The following is a 20565-nucleotide window of genomic DNA, read 5'->3' as shown; positions in this document are numbered from 1 at the left end:
GGCTGGGGGACACTTCAAGAAAGAGCCAGCCTTGGGGCCACCACATTCACTGGCTTGGAACTGAATGCTGTGGATCTGGGATTGCCTTTAGCAAACCACCCATCCTAAATTTCATTTGCAAGATGAGCCTAGAGAGGAGAACAAATTGGGCAGAACCTGCTCTTCCTGCTCCTGGGATAAGTTGCCCCCACCAAGTAAAGTTTGGAAAGTCTATTCCTTTCTTGGTTGTATGTTCTCACTCATTCTGTCCTTGCTTTGTGGATTTTCCATGTGTAATGAGGTAGGGAGAGTAAGCTCCGTGGATGCTGCCCCTCCAATGCAGCTGCCACACAGTGGTGGTCCTGGGGCCAGTGTCGTGATGTCAGCCTCCAATTGTCAGGGGAAGCAGAGAGCTTTAGAATTACAGAAGTTTCATTCCTGGCTTGGTTCCTACATTGATTCTCTTAGAGCCAATTAATATCCCATTTTCCCCAATACATCTTTCTCTTAGGGCACTATGTCTAATGCTGGGAGCGATAAGAGGCAATGTTCTCTGCTTTCCTTTCCTTGATTACTACACACTCAACTCACACACAGCCCACCTCCTGAGCAACTCTCCAGGCTCATTTGAGGCAGCTCAGTCTTTAAGAAAACAACAGGCCAGATTCCCAAGGAAAGACACATAACCCATACTTTAGCCTATTGAAAGGCATTGTTTCACACCTTTTTAAAATATCCTTTTCCTTTCGTCCTCTTCTCCTTCCCCCACCCCATCCTTCTGTGGTTGAAAACCTGAGATACATGATTCCTGTCTTGTTTCTCTCCTGCAAACAAGAGTGTGAGCAGAGTAATGCATTCCATATGTGAAGGGCAGGCGTGGAGAGGGTGTGCAGGCAGCATCAGGGCCTCCCGGGAATGGGCTACTTCCTTCCAGCTGTGTGAGCGAAGAAAAACCTCATTATGGACATAGTTGGTATTTCTAGGGTCTGAGTTCTGTGTTTGAGACTGAATCAACTAAAGGTTGAGCCCATTGGCTGTTCTCTGTGGGCACAGGGAAGCATGGGGACCTCCAGCCACCCCACAGCCTCAAACAGCTGCCCGGCGCAGCCTCTGAGCTCCCCAGCATCAGCAGCATGGTGGAAGTGAGAGTGGGCTTTCTCCCTATGTCTTACCCACAAGTGGTTAAGTGAGCAGGCTTTGGATACAAGACTATGGGTCTGCCTCTTAAGTAGAACAGTGTTAAAGCTGGTTATCTACTGTTGTATAGTGAATCATCCCATAACCTAGTAGCTTAAAACAGTCATCTTGGAGTGCATTTCGCAATTTTGTGGGTTAGGAATTCAGACAGGGCTCAGCCAGATGGTTCATCTGTTCCAGGTGATGTGAATGGGGCTCATTTGGTGGCACTCAATCAAGGACTGGGCTGGCCTAGAGGCTCTGCAGAACTTCAGGCTCATGCCTGGTACTTTGGCAAGGACAGCTGGAGGTGACCTACACTTGGCCTCTGCAGCCTGGTGGTCTCAGGGTCCTTAGACCTGTTATACAGCAGCTCAGGGTCCCAGACAAAATGGACCAAGAGGCCCCAATGTGAGCTGCATAGCTTCTCATGATCTAGTCTTGAAGATCTAGCAGTTTGATTGCATTGTATCCAGCGAAGAAGCTGCTAAGGCTGGTCCAGATTTCAGAAAGGGGAATCCATCCTCCTGTATCCCTGATACGAGTCACAAAGAACACCAGCACCTTCAACCTACCACAGCAGAGCTACTTCCTCTCTGCTAAGTCTCGTTTCTCCCTCAGAGAGTGGGAGCAAGAATGAAATGAGAGACTGTGCTTAAAGTACTCAGTCTGCAGTCTTTGAATAGGGTAGAAAGCTGGCCCTGCTTTTCCTTGGTCCAGGAAGATTGGAAATTTCCTGGGTATGGAGCTTCTCAGAAACCTCAGACTGAGAGTCCAAGACCAAGAGTCCAAGTCATCCACCTAGGACCCGATTCTTCCTCTAGCTGTGAGAGAGAGCTCCCATACTTTCACAATATTCCTCCAAACAATGAATTTCAAGTGCAATAAATTGTATCTTTCATAGAGAAAGCCATGGCACACTCACTAAAGATCATTATCTCTTAAGAGCAATGACTTTTGGTTGAGAATGTGCCTTTCCCAGCAATCATTTATAAATGAAAGGCAAATCATAATAGTCTTTGAGATTCCCCAAAGAAGGAGACTATTTATAAATGCAGAGTGCTTTAGACTTGCCAATTCCCCATGCTTAAGTTCCTAAGTGGGAGAGAGCAGGGCAATGTTGTTAATTGACATCTAAAATATTGTACGGCGAGAAGGGCTCACAGGACTCCATGGGGCACCATGTGTGCTACCTGCAGGCTGCAAGAGACAGCACAGTGATGAGGGTGAGGCAGGATAAGATAGCTCCTAAATTGGGCTTAGCCTGGGAGGGTTCTTGGCTTAGCCCAGGAAATAATTTAAGGTTGAGCTGGTGTTGTTAGACAGCAGCTTTTAATGAAGTGGCCGTGCACAGCAGCAGCAGAGGGATCCCTCCTTGTGAGGCAGGGCTCCCCCATAGGCAGTGAGCCCAGAGCAGCAGCTCAGAGATGGTGCTACCCTCATATTTAAACCCACTTTTAAGTTACATGCAAATTAAGGGGCAGATTATGCAGACATTTCTAGAAATACAGCGGTAACTTCCAGGTGGTCGGGTCATTGCCATGGAAAGGGAGGGTAATACCTGGGTGTTGCCATGCTGTGGGTGTGTCTTACGGAAAGCTGTTTCCACCCCATCCCTCTTTTAGCTAGTCCTCAGTTTGGTGCAGTGTCTGAGCCCAGCCTCTGGAATTGAGTCCCACATCCTACCTCGAGGGGACAAGGCAGGAGTTGCACAGTCACTCAGCCCGACCCCCAAGCTCACAGTCAAAACTGGGGAAGAGTAACCAAATCCTTCCGGCCAGGCAGGAGGCAGAGGCTCGCTGTTGAAATGATAGGTGGGGCTGGCCATGTAGGGAAGGCAAGAAGCCATTAGCTTATCTGAAATTCATTTAGGGGGAAGGTGGACAAGGAAGTTCTTCAGTCTCCACTATTCAAAACCCAGGGAGCTTGAAAGCAAGCGGTACGTCCTTAAACTGGTGAACTGGTACGTCCTTAAACTGGTGAATAGGTACGTCCTTAAACTGGTGAACGGGTAAACAAATTGTAGGGCATCCATGCAGTGGGGTATTATTCAGTGATCAAAATGAGCTGTTGCACCAAGAAATATGAACAGCAGACTGCAGACTTCGTGGAGTTTGGAGGAAAGCACACACACAGAAGAAACTCAAAATGCATGTTGCTAAGTGAAAGAAGCCAGTCCGAAATGGCTGCATGCTATGTGATTCCAACTCCATGACATTCTGAAAAAGGCAAAGCTATGGAGACAGTGAAGAGTGCTTGCCAGGGGTTTGGGGGAGAAAGAAATGAATAAGTGAAGCACAGAGTATTCTATTTTATTTTATTTTATTTTTTTAGAGACAGCATCTTGCTCTGTTGCCCAGGCTAGAGTGCAGTGGCATAGTCAAGGCTAGGTCATTGCAGCCTTGACCTCCCAGGTCAAGGGATCCTACTGCCTCAGCCTCCCAAGTAGCTGAACTACAGGTGTGTGCCACCACACCTGTCTAATTCTTAAATTTTTTTTAGAGATGAGGTCTCACTACGTTGTCCAGGCTGGAGAATGTTTAAGGCAGTGGAGCTATTCTGTATTATATTGTTTTACTGGATAAATTTCACAAAACCCATACAATCCTATGACACAAAAAAGTGAGCCCTAATGTGAAGTGTGGGCCTCAGTGAATGATGGTGTATCGATACCAGTTTGTCGATGATAGCAAATGCAAGATGTTAACAAGAAAGTTGTACGCCTGTATCTGGAGGGGAAACGGTGTCTGGCAATGGCTCCATACATTCTGCTAAATTTGTTTGTAAACCTAAAACTGCTCTGAAATATGAAGTCTATTAAGATTTTTTAGAGTGGTAGTGGAGAGGATGCAGGGGCATGTACTATTCATAGTATTCTATGAACAGCAGACTGCAGACTTTGTGGAGTTTGGAGGAAAGCAAAGAAGGCCCAGCCTGAAGCAGCGGCTTCCACCTGGAACAGCAGACAAATAATCCACTGTGGCCCCTAGAACCCTGAACGCTGGGGTTCTGGGACCAGGATGACACCTGTTTCTAATCTCAGAACCAACAGTGTTTGTGTTTTCACACCTATAAATTGAGGCTGATATTGCAAGTCCCACTCTGGCAGCGGGAGGATGAGCTGAGATGTTAGGTGTGAACCTGTGAGGTACCCCCAGGATTCGTGCCTCCCTGAGCCAGTCCACCTGGCATCTTTGTTCCAGGCCTAACTTCCCCACTGGGCTGTGAGGTCTAAGGGCCAACAGCCGTGTCTCTTGCATCCCCAGCTGCCTCTGTGAAATGCAGCATAGCCCCTGTGCATAGTTGGAGCCCTGAATTAATCAATGAATTTGGAGGATTTAGCAGGGATGGGAGAAGATGCTTCGAATCCTTCATATAGGACTAGTCTGAGCTCAGTTCCTCAGAGCCTGACATCTGTGCTCTTCTCACTTATCCATGCACATGAACCCAGGTATGCTAAACAAAGGCACTGATTGCCACTGGACCAAAGGGGCCTTCCTCATCCTTGATTGATGGAGCTGGGCCTCTGCGGTCCTGGGAGAACCCCATATAGTTTCTGGAGAGCATCCCCGGTCCTTCTCAATCAGCCATCCAGTTTTCTCTCTTCTTTTTCCTTCGTCCTGGAATTCTCCAGAAGAAACCAGTCTTGAGACAGCAAAGTGTTGCCTGAATGTCAGAGATGCTTTTCATTCTCGCATAATGTGTCCAAGCGACACAGCTGAAGGCTATGTGTAGATCTCGGCCTTCTGCCAGGGTCCCTCCACGCAGCCCCTTGGGCCTCTTCCTTCTGCAGCTATTGGGGGCAGAGAAGGGAGCCTGCATCCTCCCAATCCATCCCCTGATGCCCCAACCCCAACACCACTAATTCATCTGCACTCACGGCCTCTTCTGTGTGTAGCTGGCCATCTGGACCCAGTCCTCTGGGAGGAATCTTGTTCCTGGGATTAGTTTCCCCCATTGTGGCTTGAGTGCTGAGTTGCCCATTGAGTTACCCAGATGACCATGTCAGTATCACCCCACCTTCTTCCTTAGTGTCTCCTCTCTGCCTCCCATGTGGTGTCTGATCACTTGGAGGCTGTCCTGGCTGTCCTGAGACTCCCGCTGTCATGCCCCCTTCTCTGGGAAGGGGACATCCAGCCTCCTCTGCACCCCTGCCACACTTCCCCCATCACATCAGGCACTCACGTGCCAACTCAAGGTGGCCCCTTACTGGAAAACTATCAAAACTTAGGTCTCAAGAAGGTGTTGGAGCGGAAACATTTGGAAGTGACTGTGTGCCTTCCCCAGAAGATTTAATACTGAAGTGCATTCCGAGTCACCTGGGGATATGTCAAGAATAGTGTCACTCAGGCCCTGACAATATTTGCTGAACCTGAATCTACACAGCCTGGCAGGGGTCCATGCAATCAGATTTTTAAGGCACTTGTCAGGTGGTCCCACTGTCAGCTAAAGTTCCCCTTCTCCCCCCAAGAAGTGGCTCTCCAGCGGGGCATGTGTGTCTGAGAAGGCGGTGTCTTCCATTGGCCTCTCCAGTTTCTTCTCCATTAGAGCTCCAACCGCAGACCCAGAAAGTGGAGCACTGAGGCTTGCTGGAGGTTTGCTTTCTGAGGACAGATGCTCTGCGGCAAGTCCCCATGAGCTACCTGAGCAGAAGGCAGTGGCCTGGGCACTTCTATCCCACTCGCCGGGGATCCCACCCACCTCTCACAGCCTAGGACTTGTGTTCTGCAGAAAGTGATCAGCAGTAATCCCAAAATTTGATAACAAAACCCGGTGAAATGTAACTTAAAAGGAGCCACCCAGCCCCTCTGTAGGTGAGAGCTGTTCCCCCAGGCCCTCATTACCCAGCAGACAGCTTCACACTCCAGGCAGATACGATAGCGCTGAAGACCCACTCTCCACCTTCTTCCCCTCTCCTTGATGTCTGGTATTTTATGGTCACTGTCCTGTGACTTCTACTTCTGGCATCTCCCCCATATTCTGCCTCCCTTTAAATCCAATGTTATCTATTTTACTGTTTAATTTGATTTCCTCTCCTAGGACATTGTTTTTTACCATCTTCCTTGCACTCCCTCGACCCTCGCCTCTAGAATCCCAGGTGGACGGTGCATTCACAGGGACCCACTCTTGCAAGCCCTGCCCTTTCTGTTCCTACTTCCTTGTGGGCAGCAGCTTGGGCAGGTGCAGCATCATGAGACTGCTCCGCACTCCTGCAAGGCCAAGTCCTGGGAAACTCCTTTCCTCTCGCAGCTTTTGCAATCATGTATTTGCACAATCATGCACAATGTTTCTCTATTTGGGTATTTGCTGAGCCCCTGCAGGCCAGGTGCTGTCCCAGGTGCTAGGGATAGAACATTGTGCAGGTAGGGGCGCCCCTGCCCTTTGGAAATATTCAAGAAGCTCAGAACCAAAGCAAGAGAGGTGAGCAGTTGTGACTACCTAGCAGCCTTGCTGGGTGTCCCATAGGCCTCTCTGAGCAGAAGCCTGTGTGCTGAGCAGCCATCAGCCATCAGGGTATCTGGGGCTGAATGTTCCAAATAGCAAGGTCAGAGGCCCAGACGCAGGAACCAGCTGGGGAGAAGCCAGAGGCCAGAGGGTGGGAGTGGAGTGCGGTGTAGGGAGATGGGACTGAGGACTCAGGCAGGGGCCAGAGGGTTTAGGACCTGTGGGCCGTTATTGAGTGTCTACAGGAGGGCCCCTGGGGGCTTTAAGCCAGGACCGGGATGTAACAGTCTCTTGATTCACTCTTCAGTGGGTCCCTCTGGGGCCTGGTTTGCAGGGAGAACCTAGTAAGGAGGAGACTGGTGGAGATCCAGGTGAACAATGATGGGGCTCCAATTTAAAGCTGGGGGGAACGAACTTGGGATATGCTTTGGGGGACGAATGAACCACAAAAGGAAAAAAAGATAAAAATTAAAGTAAAAGAGAAACATTCAATTCTCTGCCCCCACCTAAATGGTACCAGGATACATGGCAGGTGAATGCATTAAGTCCCAGACATGAAGGGCACAGCCCCATCCCACACTGGGGGGGTCCCAGGGAGCAGGTGCGGAGGACAGGGCCAGGCTGAGGGAACCAGGGCCCACGTCCCCTGTGGGACATGGGAGTGTAACAAGGTGCGCTGTGTCTCACGCTGACACTATTAGTCCACCCAAGTCAGTGGCTCTCACTCCAGCCGAGGTTATCCTGACCTCCTTTCTCCTCTGTCAAGCTGCTGCTATAAACCAGCCAGGGACAAGGCAGCCGTGATGTGAGATGGAGCCAGGGCCCTGTTGTTGGCGTCCCTGTGACACATGTCTCTCTGCTCCCACCTCTGGTGCTGCCCCCTTTTTAACAGCAGACAAGAAACAAACAAGCAAAGCAACAACATGGAATACAACAAAAAGCCTGGGATCTCACACGGCCCCTCCCCATCTTCTGTTGCCGGGATGCGTCTCCTTTCTCCAGCAGATCTGATACCTTTGATCATTGCATGATTTGACTATTTCGTTCTGAATTTTTTTTCCCCTTGTGAATTGCATCTCCTGCTCTGTAGAAATTTCCAAAGATTCACAGACCCCCAAGTCCCAGGGGAGGGGGGGAAGCAGCCTCACCTGGTTCTTCCTCAGAATCCAGGGCGCACAGTGTGCTTCTCTGGAGCACAGTCATGATTAAGGCTGTAAGTCTGAACTCAGCCAGCCCTGGGTTCCAGGTCAAACTCCTCCCCTCTTTTCATGCCTCAGTGTCTTCCTCTGTATAATGGGGGAGTGCAGGAAGTACGCCAGGTACAGTGCAGCTGGTGGGGGTCATCGCTGGTATCCTTGCTTTACGGGTCCATCCCCTGGGGGACCCCAAGGGTTAGAGCCTGGGCCACATGGGGGGAGGAGAACATCCTGTTTCCCCGCCCTCAAGGTTCTCGGAATGGCCAGGGGGCAGACACACAGAAAGGAACTCCACCACACTGCGAAGAGAGAGGTGTGCACCAAGCTCTGAGGCAGCTGAAGCCCAACTCAGTGGTCCCAGAGAAAGGAGCTCCGGAGGGAGCAACAGAGGCACAGCACAGAGCCTGGACGGGGGCATGTGCTTCTGGGTGGACTAGAGGGTCAGTCAGGCTTCTGCCAGTGGCAAGTGGGCCAGGCTGAGCATGAGACTGGAAAAGGAAAGAAGACAGCCCCAGGTTGGAAGGAGAAATTTGCATCATTCCCCCTGGGATTTCTACACCAAGGCCTCACGGCCGTGCCCCTAACACCTAAGTCACACTGCCTGGAGTAGAATCTCAGCCCGCCCCGTGCTGGCGGGTGACCCAGGCCAGGCTACTCACATACCCAAGTCTGTCCTCTGTGTGTGGACCGGGGGCTTCACCACTTCCGTCCTATGTGAGGATCGCATGGGACCATGACTGAAAACCTTCGACACAGTACCTGCCACACAGTACACAGGGATCCCTGTTCACGGAGAAAGATAGATTTTGAAAAGCCTAAAACAATAACTCTATTCCTTTCTTTATTCCCAGTGTAGCTGCACCGCGGTGGGTGAGCGTTATTGGAATGGAAGGCAGGGAGCGATTTGTACTGGTCTCTCTGCTGCCTGCTCGCTCTCTCAATCTCTCTCCTTTGCTTTTTGCTTTAAGATCGCTCTTCTCTATTGCATGCATGGAGTTTTCTTGAGCTGGGTAGCAGGCTGATTTCATTCATTTCCACAGTGCCTCGAATATCTTCAATCACCCACAAAGACAATGTTTTATTCTATGAACACACCTTTTGCCAACATCTCACTGCTTTCTGTACAAAACAGCCTTTTTGTCTAACATTGAAGTGTCTAAAATAATAACTGTCAATAGGGAAGGAAACAAATTAACATCCAAAAAAAATAGGGAAATGTGGCCCTGATACAAGCATTTGGTTTTTGCTTCTAAAGATGAACCCCTTCCCAGACTCACCTCAACAAGAGGGAGACAGAGAAGAGAAGTCTATCAAGCTTAGCAAACATCTGTAGTCCAATTACAGTCAACAGTTTACAGGTGTTGAGAGTAAACAGTCACTTATACACTACCTCCCCAATGCATTCCCTTAATTTCTCTTAGAAACAAATGCACACATTTTTCTGGGGCTCTTTATCCAAAATGCAGAGAGACTAGCTCCTTTTCTAGGCCAGCTGTGGTCCTCCCCACATTGGGTGGAGCAATGGCAGGCCAGAGCTCCACTGGCCAATGTGCCAAACACTGTGCCAGGGTTTCTTCAGCTACCCCAGGCAGAGGCCCAGGCTCCACCCCTGAAGGTCCAGGTTCTGGAAATCCAGGGTGGGGCATAGGAGAGAGCATTTTTCTGATGCTCCCAGCTGCTGTTCTGTTACCTGGGATGTACTGTCTGTGGGACAGGTCATGATTCTCAAATGCTAGTGGCATGAGCATGGACTGGAGAGAATGTTACAAGGTCAGCTTCCAGGCCCCACTCCCAAAAGCTCCAAGTCTGTGGATTTCAGGTGGAGCCTAGGAATCTGCATTTTTCATGAGTTTCTCTATGATTCTGATGCAGATGATTGCGGACCAGAGGTGGGCGAGGCAGGGAATCCTGTCAACATTGAGAATCAGTGTAGCAGGTCTGGGGTAAGGCCTGAGTTTCTGCATTTTTAACAAGCTCCTGGGGGTTCTTGATGCTGCTGGTCTGGGGACCACACTCAGAGTGACAGGCTGAAGACCGTGCTTTGGAGCCACTGCTTTGTATTTTAGGCCATATTTTCCCTTTCTGTCTCAGCAATCTTTGCTGCTGCATTCAGAGTAAGTCTGATAAACCAATGCTCTCTACTGGACTCCTATCAGTTACTGCAGTGATTCTGAAACTATGTATTTCTGAAGACTCGAGTTCCCATAAGACATTACAGCTGTGTAAGAAGGTTTCTTTGCACAAAGTTGGGGCCATGCTGCGTGCGCCAGGGTCCCAGCTCTGGGTGAGAATGCTGGCACTGCAGCTTCCCCCGTGCCCCATGCCTGCCCTCTGCACCCTCCTCTTCCTGACTGTATGTGGAGTTAGGAGGACTCCAAGAGCAACTTTACATAAAGCTCCTACACATGTACCTGGCACATAGCTAGCACCTTGTAAGTGCTGGCTATTGCCAAGCTCTACCCTTTCTGGAAATCATGCTGCAGTAGACTCAAGATTCATTCAGTAGTAGAGGGAGATGTGCTTAACCCAGTGTTTGGAGTTCAGGACTCACCTGCTCCCGGACCCCAGTCTCCCTGCCACGGAGTCACACCTTTTCTTTTTCAAATTGGTGCACTCCTCAGCGCTTCAACAGTTCCACAGAGCACATTGGAGCAAATGCGGGCCTCTGTGATGCCTCTCCAAAGAAAGAACTCCCATAATGCTCAGGCCTCCTGTAGACAAAGGTGTATCCCCAGCGACAGATATTTTAAGAAAATAGACCAGGGACACAAGACAAGAGAGCTGTCTTGGTGTCTAAAGCAGTCTTGGACAGCTTCTGATGTCACTTGAACAGTGATGAAGCACCTTGAATAAGGAGGAAAGCGGAGGGGGCGTCTTTCAAAGGGACAGGCACATGGCCGAGGAATGGAATTCTCTGTCCATGAGGATTTTGGATGGGTTTGTTCATGAAACCTCACTGGCTATGCAGGACCTCCGAGTGAGTCTAAATATCCAGCCTTGTCAACTGGTAATCTCTCCTTCTTCGGTGAGGCGGGGAGTGGGACAAGGCCATAACTGATAGGAGTCCAGGCTGGGGCAAATTTTGTGTCTCCTGACTAGTTCCACAGTTAGAGTTGCAAAACAAAGTCTCGCCTTGTGCTCTAGGATGTAGTGCTTACTCTGGTCCTCCGGGGTTATCTGAAATCTGGTTTCCTTAAGTGTAAGGCGGAGCTCTAACCAGGAGACCACCCTGCCCCCAAGGGTGGGGGTTCTGGGAGGGAACGAGGGGAGCGGCTGCTCTGTAGCTTTCTCTACTGGCTTGCCTAAGTGGACTCTGATCTTGGAGCTCAACAATCTTCCACCCTCTCCTTTGCAACCTATTTCTTAAACCAGAACTAATGTATTCTGGACATAGAGTCCCTGAAAACCCAAAGAAAATTGGATGTATCTGAACAAACAAAACCGTATTTCTTTAAATCTCCAAGCCAAAAGGAAAAGTGTAGAAACATTTACTCACTGTCCAAACTACATATATTTTACCTGATGACCCTTAAAGAAGTGCCCCCCAGTTCAGCAATCACCCCTGCAGAGCAAAGGGAGCTGGAGCCGGCCCAGCCCGTCGGCGCAGACACTCCTGACAGCTCCTGTCTGGGCACTTCTTTCTTTCTTGGAGCTTCTAATTTCTTTCTTGGCTGCTGAGGCCTAACCGTGTGTTTTGATGCACACGCAGGAATTAGTACCGTCCCCAATCCTTAGGGCGCATCCCTAGCCTGGGCAGAGGCTCTGAGTTTTCCTAGGAGCCGGAGGGTGTGCAAAGCCCGGCGGGCTGAAATCTCAGCCTGGCCCTCTGCTCATCTGCTCTAGGTGGAAACAGACGAGGTAGGCCCGGGTCAGGGGAGTTAGCAAGGAGACTCGAGAAATAAAGGACATAATGGAAGTGCCCACTACCGCCGCGGGCCCGGCGGGAAGTCGGACTAAGAGCACCACGGGAACGCCCCATCCAGAAGGGGTGCCCCGGGTGTGGGGACGGAAACCCCAGCGCTGTCTTTAGTCTCCACACCCTCGCTTCTTCCCCCTGGAGATCGAGCGTCCTTGGCCTCTTCGGCCGCAACCGGGCTCCAGACATCCAGGAGGGCCGGGGCTGGGCTGGGCTGCTGCGGCGCGGGGGGCGCGCGCGGGCGCTGCGCCTTTAAGGCCCGCGTCGGCAGAGCGAGCGCAGGGGCCGGGCGAAGGGGGCGGCGGGCTCGGCGGGGCCGGCGCGGATTCACCTGCAGCTGCGGAGCGGGGCGCGGAACCAGAGGGCGGGCGGGCGGCTGCGAGGCCGGCGGACCACCGCCCTGAGGGAAACGGCGCCGCCGGCCGGCACTTGGCCTGGCTCTCAGCCGGGGGCGGGAGAGCGCGGCGGGCGCGAGCGGGGCTGGAGGCTCCGGGCGGGCGCGGGGGAGCGGCGGACGGTGGTCTCGGCGGCCGGCGGTGGCGGCAGAAAGGGAGCGGGGCTCCCGGTGCCGGGCACCCGGGCGGCGCGGGGAAGATGAACCCGCGGGCGGCCGGCGTGCTCCTCCCTGCTGCTCTCGGCTCTCTCGGGGCGCTCCGGGTAAGTTGCGCGGCCTCCCGCCCCTCGCCGTTCGGAAGCCCCGGGGCAGCGGCGAGGTCGTCGCCTGGAGCCCGCAGGGGCGCGCACACACCGCGGCAAGGCTCTCCCGGGCTCCCCGCCGCGCTCCCCGCTGCATCCAGCCCGGCGCCCGAGCTCCGCGAAGCTGCCTGCGGTCGGCGGGAGCGGGAAGCCGCCTGGGCAGCGGGGAGTGGCGGAGCGGGGTGGGAGTGGGGCTCGGTGGAGGACCCGGGGAGCTCCGCCTGCACCGGACCCGCCGAGCCTCCCTGGGCCGCCCAGAGCCTGTAGCCGCTGCCCGGAGCTGTCTTGCCTGCACGGGGCAGGCTTCCCACTGGCGGAGCCGGCGCGCCCCCCATCGCCCGGGAGCCGCGCGCCGCGGGAGTTGCCGAGCCCAGCCCCGGCCGTGCCTGAAGGTGTGAGGCGCCCGGCGGCTGCAGGCCGGGGATCCGGGAGTGCGGGGCGCCTGCCCGACCTCTCCTGCCCAAGGCCTGGGGGTCCGCTGCGCAGCGCCGCTCAGTGTTTTGGGTGCCGGCAGGACTGGTGCTGCGGGTGGACGGCGGGGTAGGACTGCGGGGCACTCTCACCCCCCCAGCCTTCGGCGGGGCTGGAGCCCGCGTGTCCGGCGAGGCCCCGGGGGCTGGGAGCGGGGCCGAGCTTGGGCCGGGAAGCCGGACGCCAGGCGGGCGCGGCGCTGGAGGGCGAGCGGGTCTCCCGCTTCCTCTGCAGAGCCCCGCGGACCGGATCGCTGGCTTTGCTCTGCGCCTGGCGAGGTGCGCGGCCCGCGGGGGCAGAGTGCGCGGCGGCTCCGGGGGCGCCCCTGGGCGGAGGCGGAGGGGCGGCGGGAGTTGCAGGAACCCCCTCTCGTGGCCGATCGGCCTCGCTGCCTCCTCCCGGGCAGCGCTGTTGCAACCTCGGAAATAAACAAGTGCCAGCGGCGGGAGGCCCGCTCCGAGGCCGCGGGGCGCTGGGGGGTGCGCTGGGCACACGCTCGGGGCCGGTCGAAACTTTCCTGGACGAGTTGAGCCTCCCACCGGGCTGCGGGTGCGATCTGGAGCTTCGTGGCCGATAAGGAAAGCCGCGGTTTAGAGCTTTTCGTAAGGAATTACCCTGCGTCCAGCTCTCCTCCCTCGGTGCTGGGGGCAGAGGGGTGCCCTCCTCGGGGTCGGCGTCTGGAATCCTGGAGCTCCGGGGTGGGGGCGGCCTCAGGAGCCAAAGCATGGGCGGGCGACAGCAGCGCGCAGGGCTGGAGGAGGCGGCGGGCGGGAGGCGCCACTGCCAGGTGCGGGCTGCGCCCGGGGCTTCCTGCGCTCGCCGGGGAGCCGAGCACCGCTGTGCTCCTGCTCCTGCTCCTGCTCCGGCTCCTGCTCCTGCAGCGGGGCTGGCTTCCTGCTTGCACACACTGCCTCTCCCTCCACCACCTCCTTCTGCCTGTCACGCCCCCTCCTAGAAGCTTGGGAGATGGCCCTGTCGCCCACCCCATCCTTCCCTGGCCTTGTGCCACGGGCTCTAGACTTCCCCACTGAGCAGGAAAGGCGAGCGAGCTCCGGAGGACAGGAGGAGACCCCCTTTCCGGTCAGTTAGGGGAGCTGTCTCCCTGCCTGGGCTGGAGATGGGGGCTCCGAGGGTGAAAATGCGGGCTGAAGACTAAAAGGCGGAAGCACCTCCACCGCCTTCTCCACCCCAGCCACCGGCAGCCTCCCGCAGAGCTGCCTTCTTCGCCCCACTCTGGACCTAGTCCTAGAGAATCTTCTTTCTTGCTCTCCTCTTTCTCCTCCCTCCCGGTGACCCGAAGAGGTCTAAGAAGCTGCCGCCTCCGCCTTACCAAGAGTGTGGAGCGTTGGGCCCAAAGCGCGAATGGTCTGCAGAGCCGCCCACACTTTGGCCTCCCTTCCCTTAGTGGCTTTGGGAGCAGCGACTGAAGTCTTCCGTCTCTGCCTTTTGGACATTCCTCAGGCATCTTCTCTGCCAATAAGGCCCTGGCCGGCCTGGCTTCGCCGTCCGTCCGTCCTTGATTTCCTGCAGCGCATCCTGCTGTGTGTGGGGCTGGGGAAGGATGCTCGGGGTCTGCAGCCTCTAGAGTGCTCCCTAAAGTCCCCAGAGAGCAGAGGAGCAGACACGGGGATATGGCATCTGGGTGGAGTCTGTGGCCTGACAGCCTTTCTCTCTTAGCCAGAGACCTTTTGCACAGCAGGCCCTGGATAAATGTCGGTTGGATTAAATTTCTGTGAACTTATTGTTTTACCCTCTCCCCTTTGTGTTCCCAGGCCCATAATGAGGACCTTACAACCAGAGAGACCTGCAAGGCTGGGTTCTCTGAAGACGATTACACGGCATTAATCTCCCAAAATATTCTAGAAGGGGAGAAGCTACTTCAAGGTAGGGCGGGGCGTGGAGGGGTGGGAGTGATTTGCTGCCATGCTTTTCCTTGGGGAAACTTGTAGAGGGGAGAGGCAAGGCTTGCCTCGTCTTTGTGCAAAACGATGGTGGTGAAGTGCAGGAGGTGTAAATTGGTTGACCTGAAAGGCGTTTTGCATAACAGGTGAATGATTCAGAATCCCTGTCATTTTTGAGTGAAGTGAATCATTTCCTGGGCAACAAACTGTAATTCGGATGTAACATCACCCAAATAGTGTGCAGAGAGACTTTCTTACCAAGTATTTTTATGTATGAAGTTCTGGAGACTTAAATTATCCCTGCTTTGAAATGTATGATAAAGCAGACGATGTTGTTGGAAATGCAGTAAATAAGCCTACAGACGGTCTGTTCACAAATGTGGCATTCATTTTCATTACTGCCCCACTGACAACACGAAAACACACATGCAGGAGGGAACTACCAATTAGCTGGATCGTAATTGCAGGATTATATCCACACTTGTGAAGGGAAAGTCGGAGACAACTTCAAAACTCAGATGACAGTAGATCATCCTGCTTATTGGTCTGTTTCCCTTTCAAGACAAACTAATTAAACTTTATATTTGCATGAGAGGGAACATAAATCAGTTCTTCCTTCCCGGAGGTTGCAGAGTTCTGCCGTGAGCACCTTGGCTGTGAGCCTTTCTTCTCTGCATCAGTTTCCTGGAAGTGGCAGCCTTTGAGTTGATTTCAAAGCAATAGAGGAAAAGAATGTTGGATAAAGTATCGAAGCTAAGTTTCCACATTCGGGACTGTTGACTGCCCTACCGGTTTTGTGTCCCAGAGAAGGTAAATTTTTCCCTGCAGAACTGACAGTGGTTCCTGTGTGTGTGTTTGTGTGCATGCATGTGCGTGAACTCGCTCACGCTTATAGTGATTTTTCAGATCCTCGCCCTTCAAGACAGAACTTGTTGATTCCTGGTTATGTGGATAAGATTTTTATTTTGCACCCAATCCAAGTTTTCTGACTTATTTTTGTTATCTAAACTGTGATACTATTGACTCATTAATTATCAAAAAAATAAAAAATCTCTAGGTAGTTGACCTAGGAGTAGAATGGATGTGCAATCTGAGAGGGCGTACATAGTAAAGAGTTTTCAAGAGCTGCTCTGTTCATTGCACTGTTTTTGTCACTTCGGAGTTGGAATGGGTAGGCCATTTTCAGGATCGTTTGCTTTACTGAGAATCTCAGTGGACCCCTAGAGAAGGCCTGGGGAGGATCCTTCACTCTCAGTGCATTGTACGATCCGTTATAACTCGTGGGGCGCTGACTGCAGTCGGCTGTGTGCATGTCCTGCTGTGCTGAAACCGGCATCCTTAAGCTCTCTGATTATGTGGCCAAATATGTTAAGACCCTGGAGTATCCAATTTTACTCAGGCACTTAAGAAAAATGCCTCCTTTTTATTAATAAATACTGCTTACTACAGAAGAGAATGACAAATTCTCATACTTCCTACAACACGACGTGAGATTTCACACGAGCATCTCTTCCCTTTCATGGTGTGTTGTGTGGGGATCTCCACTCCCAGTGGTCCAGGCCAAACTGCACTGTGCTCCTGATTGGTGTGGTGGGAGAGCCTAGATCACTGGCCTCATGTCAGCCTGGCCCCCGTGGCCAGGTGGTGTTTGCCTCGTGGGATATCAAGAGTCACGTGACCCTGGGTGAATCTGGACCAGCTCAGACATTGTGTGGACTCATTTTCCAAGCGCCCATTGACTTACGTGTGCAGCCCAGCCCAGGGCTGGTTCAGGGAAGAATTGCAGAGAATCTCCCAAGCACCTGGACCTGCTGGGTCCTCTCTGCCCCTCCTCTAGGGGCTGTAGTCACCTTGCTTCTCCTGCGCCTGTGTGGGTTCCCTTCTCACTGTTTTCTTCCACTCATTCTTCTGAAGGTGTAGAGTCTCAGGAAGAAAGAGATGTTTTATATCTGACAAATAATTTTGCACAATGGAGGCAAGAGCTAAGGCTGACAGGCCCTGAAACCAGGGCACAGTGACATTTCTGTCTGTATGCAGAGTACTTTGAAACTACAAGACCACGGTGAGGAGGCCTGTGTGAAGAGGAGACAGGAAGCATGGTGTTTCTGTTATTCTGGTAGGAATCAAGTTAAACAGATAATGACTACTTATAATTGAGTTATTCCAGCGGAGAGAGCTTAACCTTAATTTGACGAGTGCAGCTTCACAGAGTGGCCGTGTTCCTCTGAGTAGGCCATGAGCTATTAGCGGCCGCTCCATGGCTCCTTCCCTTTGCCTGAGTCAGCTCACAGCAGCCCCAAACATACAGATTCCAGCAGGAGCGATTTGTTACACAGTAATTAACTTGTTTATGATAAATGGATGGAAGAAATGTCGTGGCATTTTGTTTTATGTCTAAATGAAAAGCATTTGCATTCTAAAAATTTCATGCTAATTAGGCTTAAAATAGTTTTCCCCAATAGGGTAGCAAATACTATGTATTACGAACCTTCTGAGAAGCGGAGCCGCGAAGTATGGAAATGCAGGACTTTGCTGCTGATGGGAGCCTTCCTAGACGCCACTCCTGTGTCCCCTGTGCTTTTTCTGGAGAGTATTTGCATGCAGTTGCATATACTCTTATGCTACAGTTTTGCTTTTAGGATAATTCACTTATGGCCCTGATCACTGATGCATGGTCATATCTAAAATAGGACGGTGAAGCCGTTTGCCTTAGGCTAAAATGCAGTGTTCTCTAAACCGTAGTTTAGTCTGGGGTGATGGCTAAACTGGTGTCTTTTTCTCTGCTTTGTTAATAATTAATGGCCAGCCTGCCTGGAAGCTGCAGCCTAGTACCATGACCTGCATTGCTCTCCCGCGTGGTGGGCGGAGTCTAGGCACACCCAGACCCGATTCATAGCAGAAAACTCGTACAGGCGGGAGAGTCCTAGGTAGCATAGCGGGAACTGAGGGCTCCTGGGTTGTATCTGCCCTCTATCCTGGAACAAAGCGGGAACAGGTGAGTGGAAACACTGTTCACTGGGGATGGGGTGGAGCCTGGCATCATCAGATTAATGTGGGTACACTATGTATAGAGTATACAGAGTATATTAACATGGGTACACCATGTACAGAGTATAGAAAGAGGAGCTTGTTTCTAATGACTTAACATGACGTCCTCAGCAAAGCCTTGCCTCTCCCCATTTCTCAATTCATTTAGGACCGTCTTGTGTACCCTCTACCACCTTATTGGAGAGGGACCATCTTGTATACCCTCTACCACCCTCTCCCTCCTTATTGGAGAACTTACATTATCTGGCCATTCATCTCTCTTAAACTCTCAGGTTTCTGAGGGGAAGAGCTCTGCCATTCTTTTTTTTTGGAGACAGAGTCTCGCTCTGTTGCCCAGGCTGGAGTGCAGTGGCGCGATCTCAGCTCACTGCAAGCTCCGCCTCCCGCGTTCATGCCATTCTCCTGCCTCAGCCTCCCGAGTAGCTGAGACTACAGGCACCTGCCACCACGCCTGGCTAATTTTTTTTGTATTTTTAGTAGACACGGGGTTTCACGTGTTAGCCAGGGTAGTCTCCATCTCCTGACCTCGTGATCCACCTGCCTCGGCCTCCCAAAGTGCTGGGATGACAGGCGTGAGCCACCGCGCCCGGCCAGAGCTCTGTCATTCTTGTTTTCTATTTATATCATTTCAGGATGTTTTTGGCCAACAGAATAAAACCCAATTCACATAATCTCAAATACATGGGGGTGAATTTTTCTTACATAACTGTGAGTGCAGACATAGGTGGCCACATGCTGGAGCAGCAGACAAGGGACACGGTCATGTGCCTGCCTAATCCTCTTCTCCCATTCTGCCATCTTTAGTGTGTCATTTAGTGCCTCATCACTGCAAACTGGCTGCTGTGGTTCCAGTCGTTGCTTCTGAGTTCAGAGCAGAAGAAGGTGCAGATAGTAGCACCATCTGCATTTCTTCCCTGTACCAGGAAAACAAACACTTTCTGAGAATCTCTGCAGAAGTTGTCATTGACTAGGTCACAGGCCACTCCTAGCTGAACTGATGGGGATGGAGCTCTGGGAATGCAGAGAAGTGCATTGTCATGTGTGTCTTAGATCCATTATAATCCATCACGTGGTAGGTGTCCAAATTGCTCATCTCAGAACAGAATTGGGACTTCGTTCTGGGAAGGAAGAAGGAGGCATGGATGCTGAGTAGACCTTCCCCAGTGCCCAGCACTATACCCGAAGCAGAGTCGACAGACAATGAATTGCTGAATGAGTGAACGACTCATTTGCATACAAAGGCGTTCAGACAGAGGCATGGTTGAAGAGAGATCAGATGTGGGTGTCTGGAATCCATATCTAAGAATCTGCCATTTCTGCCGCACTACATGGCCAGAAGTACTGTGATCTTGTCTTTACAAGTAGTTCGAAGATAGGCTCTTTGCCCATGCAGTTTGGTTTGAACCACCTCTGCATAGATAGGCAACTCTTCCAGGGCAGAGGCATTCTAGATACACAGCAAGAATGTCAATCTGTCTTCCTGTATACCCGATATCCAGCGCTGCCCTAATGCATGGTGGCTGTGCAGTCAGTATTAGTCAAATGAAGTAATGAATGAGTCAGAAAATACTGACGCTGTTCCTGTTTCTGAGTTGCTTTGGTTAACTCACAGCAGAGAGGGAGCTGCTGTGAATATTCAAATAAGTGGTACTAATGATAAGCCAACCATGTATGCCTAGAATTATTAGACATTGGAAGGTGCCTGTCCAGGATTGATTCTCTCTCTCTCTCCCTCGCCAACAAACCTCATCTGTGCTAGTCCATTGGCTGACAATGTGCCCTGTTTAATACACCTCTAGACTCATTACACCAAGGTAGCAATGTGGCTTCTTTCTGGTCACTGGTATCTAATTAGGTTAGTCTATTAGGTTAGGCTTTGGGGAAAGCCGTTTTTATTCTTGGTAACAAGGAACAAACTGAGCTGGCCATGCCTTCTGCCCTTTGCTCTTACTTCTTCTTCCTATCTGGAACTCAGATGTGATGGCTGAGGTAAAGCAGCCATTTTGTGACTATGAGGATGGTGGAACACAAATTGGTTCCCAGAAGGCATCCTCGAACAATGGCAGAGCCCTTGACTCACTGTCTCCTGAGTGGTGAGAAAAATAAGGTCAAAACACCATGCTTGGTTTTGTTGTCACGTGCAGCCAAGTGCATTCCCTGACTTGGGGAAAGCTGTGCACACTACCAAAGTCAACCTCTGTCCTGAGCCTGGGTTTTTAGGCTGCCTCTACCCTCCTGTGTTCCTTGGACCTTGGCCACTTGCTCTTGCTTTAAAGGCCCTCCTCTGCTCCTTTGTGAATTGGTGTCTGCACCTAGCACACTGGATTGCAGAGAGCATGTCATGAATACTTGGTAACTGTTGAATAAATGAACAGTCACTACTCCAGACTGTCTTATGGCCAAGAGATGAAAGAACCCTTAGATATATTAAGCCAGGACTATCTGAATCCCTACCAGAAAATGTAAACTCTTTGCTGGATCTTGTAGTGATCCTCTTCCAGGAAGCCAGAAGTTATGTATTGGGGGTTTTGCCTCTGGTCACAATATCCACTGGTTCTAGGGAACCTTGGTCTCTATAGATAAGCAGAATTATGTGAAGACTGAGTGGGACTCAGACCCCATTGGTGGCTTGCCCAGACTTTCTTGCTGTCGAAGTCAGAAGGCTGCTTCTTTCTGAGCACCCAGACGTCCACCGCCTCCGTGGGTGGTCACTTCAGGGATCCCTGAAAATGGGCAC

General features: G+C 51.9%; 1 protein-coding gene across 1 annotated transcript in view; it reads left to right on the top strand.

Annotated features, from left to right (window-relative positions):
• Positions 1–12224: 12224 nt before the first annotated feature.
• Positions 12225–20565, top strand: part of LOC108541616 (cadherin-4) — a gene marked incomplete at its 3' end in the record, with an annotated part of 687309 nt that continues 678968 nt past the window's right edge. The window contains exons 1-2 of the mRNA XM_017891180.1: positions 12225–12369; positions 14652–14763. Coding sequence (XP_017746669.1) covers positions 12307–12369; positions 14652–14763 — 175 coding nt within the window. The remainder of the gene's footprint in view (positions 12370–14651; positions 14764–20565) is intronic.

The sequence above is a fragment of the Rhinopithecus bieti genome, unplaced genomic scaffold, assembly GCF_001698545.2.
Source record: "Rhinopithecus bieti isolate Rb0 unplaced genomic scaffold, ASM169854v2 scaffold_20477, whole genome shotgun sequence".
In the NCBI taxonomy this organism is placed as follows: Eukaryota; Metazoa; Chordata; class Mammalia; order Primates; family Cercopithecidae; genus Rhinopithecus; species Rhinopithecus bieti.
This window is presented reverse-complemented; position numbering and strand designations above follow the sequence as displayed.